The sequence below is a fragment of the Haliotis asinina genome, chromosome 1, assembly GCF_037392515.1.
Source record: "Haliotis asinina isolate JCU_RB_2024 chromosome 1, JCU_Hal_asi_v2, whole genome shotgun sequence".
NCBI classification, from domain to species: Eukaryota; Metazoa; Mollusca; class Gastropoda; order Lepetellida; family Haliotidae; genus Haliotis; species Haliotis asinina.
In genome coordinates, this window is record NC_090280.1 from 47,142,098 (window position 1) to 47,147,391 (window position 5,294).

At 39.3% G+C, this 5,294-nt stretch overlaps 1 protein-coding gene across 1 annotated transcript; it reads right to left on the bottom strand.

The window, feature by feature from the left end:
• Positions 1 to 1,177: 1,177 nt before the first annotated feature.
• LOC137273124 (ankyrin repeat domain-containing protein 50-like) lies at positions 1,178 to 4,642 on the bottom strand. Its single transcript, XM_067805594.1, has 2 exons — positions 4,567 to 4,642; positions 1,178 to 2,409 (listed from the first exon to the last, which is right to left on the bottom strand). Exons 1-2 carry the CDS (start codon positions 4,640 to 4,642, stop codon positions 1,178 to 1,180), a joined length of 1,308 nt encoding a protein of 435 aa, XP_067661695.1.
• Positions 4,643 to 5,294: the final 652 nt, after the last annotated feature.

Below are 5,294 nucleotides of genomic sequence, written 5' to 3' on the forward strand. Positions count from 1 at the left end.
TGAGTTTAGTTTTACGCCACACTCAGAAACATTCCATTTATATGGGATCGGTCTGTAAATAATCGAGTCCGGATCAAATAATCTAGTGACCAACAATATGCGCATCGATCTGCGCAATTTGGAACCGATGGTATGTGTCAACCAAGTCAGCGAGGCTGACAACCCGATCCCGTTAGTCGCCTCTTACGACAAGCAGAGTCACCTTTAATGGCAAGCATGGGTTGCTGAAGGCCTGTTCTACCCCGGGACCTTCACGGGTCCACATTAAAAGGATAAATACCTTACATGGTGCATTAGTTCATGTGGCATAACTACCATTATAATTAAACAAGGCCGAAATCTATGGCACAAATTCTTTTGCAAAATATGTCATATTTGGGATTTCACTTTCTCAGTAAAGTACAAATTCTTGTACTTTTTTTGGTCGAGTCCCATCGGGGATTCAAACCCGCACCCTCAGAGTCAGGCCCACTTTTATCTATCCGTATTATGAGTCTCTTAGGAAACTGTATGTACCTCCTTTTTATACCAATAACCCATCAAGGATGAAATTCTACAAGCTGTTAGCATGTAAAGATCTATCGTTGATAAAAAATATCGCTATATTTTAAAAGAGAATCCAAGTATTTAAATAAGTATGCCATAAACCACACAGTAGCTTGGTGGTTACAACAAAGATCCCGATTCGATTCTTCCCATGAGTACAATATATGTCCGGTGTCACTGTCATGATATTGCCAAACCTGGTGTAAATCCGTACTCGATCACTCAAGTTGTTTTACTATCCAACGTTGACAGTTGTATTTTTTATTTTCATTCATGCATTAATCGATATGCCTGAAATCCTGCCGACTTACAACCTTATTTCACTCACTCACTCACTCTCACATAAATCACATTATTTCTTTTCCAGTTGGTGTTGGTTTCTGCAGTTCCTACGAGATAAACTGCTCAGGTCACACATGTAAATGATCTGTAATAGGAACCTTATGGAGTATATTGTACTCAATGAGTTTATTAATAATAAATGACGTATAAGTTTGCTACTGATTTCATATATGAATTACGGATGGATTTTCTCGGAAATTGGGTAACAACATTGCTATGTGGTTTTAACTTCGATGCACGAAAACAACCACGGATACATGATTAGCTATTATTTCGCACTCACATACCCTCATCCCCTCACATTTCTACGCCCTTTAAAGTACTGAATCAATTTCATCTTGTTTTTCCTCTGTGCTATCATCTGTGGTGTCATGTTGAACCAGTTTTTGGTTTCCAGACTCACACTACTTTCGCGAAGAATGTACTTTACCATCTCTACATGGCCGTTGGAGCAGGCGATATGAAGCAGGTTGTTTTCATTGCTATCGACCAACGACATATCACCTCCTTTTGTGACAATGAACTTCGCCAGTTCAACATTTCCCTTTTCGGCTGTCAGCATCAACACTGTCCTCATCCATGGCCCTTTACTGTTAATGTAGACAATATTTTTAGAAATAATATGCTTCACCATCTTAACTTTCCCACACATACATGCGATATGAAGGATGTTGGACTTTTGTTCGTCGACTAAATGCACATCAGCCGATCTACTGGTAAGGAGGTCAAACACAGCTATGTGTCCTTCACATGCCGCAACCATCAATGGTGTTCTCTCCAAAGATCCTCTGGTGTTGATGTCAGTGATGTTCTGTGAAAGAATATACCCTACCATGTCCACATGTCCACCTCGGCAGGCCAGATGTAGGATGCTGTCCCCATACCCATCCACAGATGAAACATTAGAGCCCTTATTCACCAGGAAGCGGAACATGTCCACATGTCCACCTACTGCTGCTATCATCAACGGTGTCCGCCCACACATTCCTTTACGGTTGATGTCCACAATATTTTGTGAGAGGACGTGTTTCACCATGCCCAAATGTCCACCAATAGAGCCGAGATGTAGAACGCTGTTGTTAAGTGAATCTACACTTGAAACTTCGCCTCCTTTACTCACAAGAAAGTCAAACACGGCTATGTGTCCCCCGAGAGCGGCCAGCAATACTGGTGTCCTCTCCAACACCCCACTGCTGTTGGTGTCAGTGATATTCTGTAAGACGATGTACTTCACCATCGGCATGTGACCTCCAAAGCTTGCCAAATGAAGGATGTTGTTACCGTCAGAATCAACAACTGACAAATTACCTCCTGCACATGCGCACAGTTCAAGGACATCTTTATATCCTTCGCGAGCTGCAAACAAGACAGCTGCCTTCATATGAGCCCTATTTGTTTCTCCTTGGTCTTGAGTCAAGACGTGTGTCAATGGTCCATCCTTACCCTTCTTGCAGGCTTGAAGAAGAATGTTTTCTTTCTTATCACGGTGGTGTTTAGGCCTCGAATGATGGATGTTCTCACCTGCAGTAAAATGACATGGTAGTCTTAATATATATTGTGCTGGACTAACTAACCGTGAATTTGGAAATTACTTGGGGCAATTACTACATGTGATTACAGCTGTGTGATGTGAATAAACTTCTTTCATAAATCGTTTGACAAGAACATATAAGTGACCTTCCCTTGTCTTATTCCAGATAGTGAATGAGTGAAACTTTAAGGCCACATTCATTAATGCAGCGATATTGTGACCATGACTATGAGAGTTCCATTTTAAAAAAAACTTAGTCAGTATATATATATATATATACCTACTAACGAGGAAAGTGAACAGTTATTCTGTTACAGATGAACATTTAAAACTAGCATGTAAACATGAAGTAATATAACTACAGAGAACAGTATAAAGTCGTAACAATAATAGGCGTTGAAAATAGATCACCATACCAGGTTTCACAGTACTTTTGCTCCACATACTGGTGGGAAAACGTTGCACTCTTAAATATCAAATATTGTTTTGAGATTCAAACTGTAAATCAATTTCAACTCCCAAAATAGTTCTCCACACTCTGCTGACAGAATCGGCGGAAACATGCGTTAGAACATGTCACCATGAGGTCGTTTAGAGGTCAAATGTGATTTCTTGATCTGCACAAATTCCAACAAATTTGTAGTTCCGCTATTTAAGTCAGTTCAAATCATTCGCTTGTGTCACATGATAAAATATCACAACACACCTATGCCGAGGTTGACTGCAGTTCAGCAACAAAGAGCCCTTGGTTTGGCCCAGCTTGGCGTTACATAAGAGTATATAACTTGAAACTTTGGTTGTTCTCGCATTATCATATTGAGGGTCATGCAACGTTTACGTCAAACAGGACAGAGTACAGACAGGCCTTATAATGGAAGACCTTGAGTCACTACACCTGCAGAAGACCGCTACCTGAGAGTCATCCATCTGAGAAACAAGTTCATCACACTCACATCATCAGCAAATATGATCTCGGTCATGTTATTAGTCACACACATATCATCAGCAAGTATGCTCTGGGTCACGTTATCAATCAACAAACTACTACCAGGCCAAAAAGTTGATCAAAACGCCAAAGAAATAAAACAAACAAACAAACAAACGAAAACAAAACCAAAACAAAACCAATAATAATAATAATAAATTTAAAAAAACCTCATCACCTTAAACGAAGTAAAGCTTTTGTTTTTGTACACTTTTAACTATTACATATGAAAGACATGTGGTTAGTCTTAAGCAGAACACCAAATTCATTCTTTTTAAAAACCTTATGGTCAACTAGTGCCGATTTAAAGATGACCAAACGTCGTTTCCTTCACTCTCACTCTCATCACAATCAGGTTACGTAACTCTGTCGCAAAACCACTGCAGCGAACCTAAAGTGAGATAATGTGAGGTGTGAGTGAGTTCAGATGTAACGTCACAACAACTGAAAGTCGCCAGCAACTGAAAGTAGACCACCACTGAAGGGACAATGGGAACCTGCAGTAATTTGGCTAATTGCTTGGATCGTGGCTGTATTTGAACCACCCCTTAAGCCACAGACGACTGTACTGACAGTTAGCCATGACAAAGCAACAAATATTCTATGATTAAAAAAGGATGTAGACCTAATAGGCTTTGAAAGGTTTAGGACTTACGTACCCTGTCAGGAGGACACTATTTTCATAGAACTTTAACCCACTTCGAGGATACAACCACTAACAATCGAAGTTACCAATCTACCCTTCCAATTATTATAATGCATCTATATACACACCGCATTAATCAGGATTTATCAATGAAAAAAATCCAATAATTATATGAGAACTAACCGTGGTGAAAAGATCCTTAACTGCTTTTACCATTTGCAATTTATCCTTTGTAATGGAGAATTCAACACATTCAAGCCGAACATGTTTGATAGTTACTCTCTCACCACAGGGAATACAAAACGGAAGATCTTCATCTCTTTACAAGTATTTGTGAGTGTATCTAGTATGGCCAATAGACATAGTCGCATGATGAAGTCTTCAAATCTAGACTGACAACCCAAGTAGGTGTTATTTCATGTAATTAATTCATACCTACTTGCGGGTCCCACTTCTACTGCATCAGATCACAAATGTAAGTTCCATTGCTAACTTTATAAACAGAGTAAGGAATACGAAGAGGTGTCGCAGACTTGTTGAGTGCTGCCTTGGCAGCTGCAGCAAGATCAGCCATTGTCTTCCGAAATGCCATCGTGGCTGGGTAACCAACAGAAGATTTCGTATTGGCCAGTCGCAATTTCATTAAATAATCCAATAGTTTCAGTTAAAAGTGGATGTCTACAAGAAATAGTATAAAGGCCTGAAGGCAATCAGAGAATCAGAAAAAGAGTATATATTGGTTATTTTGATGGTGTTATTACTTAATACAATGTATGGCTGTTAATATGATCGTTGCTTCTGCTGTAAATATAGAACTGTAATCAGGTATTCTAGAAGAGAGTCTTCTATAATGACAGTGACACAAGCTGGAGCTCCACCATCTTTGGATCCATCTGTAAATAAGGGCCTGTATCTATTATGTTTATCTTTTATATATTTTTTATTGAATAAAGTCTTGTTTATGTAATAGAAAATGATTAGTTTCTGATTTCCAAATGTAGTCAATGTTAAGTGAGCGTTTGGCCTAATCAATTGCCAAGGAGGGAAAGAACTAAAACGGAACGGAAATATATTTTCAAGATCAATGCCAGCAGCATAAATGAAAGGCTCGATTCTTATCCCATGAGGGGTAACATGTGACGACTTTTGTTATATAGATTCCCGGGAAGGGGATTGAACACGCAGTTGTGAGCATGATTGGATGCAATAGAATGTAGCACGTCATTGCGATATCTTTGATATTT

Coding starts and splice junctions, on each gene's coding strand:
- LOC137273124 (XM_067805594.1), bottom strand. CDS start 4,642: ATGGCATTTCGGAAGACAATGGCTGATCTTGCTGCAGCTGCCAAGGCA. Junction 2,410..4,566: donor CAAGTCTGCGACACCTCTTC/GTATTCCTTACT, acceptor ATTTTACTGCAG/GTGAGAACATCCATCATTCG.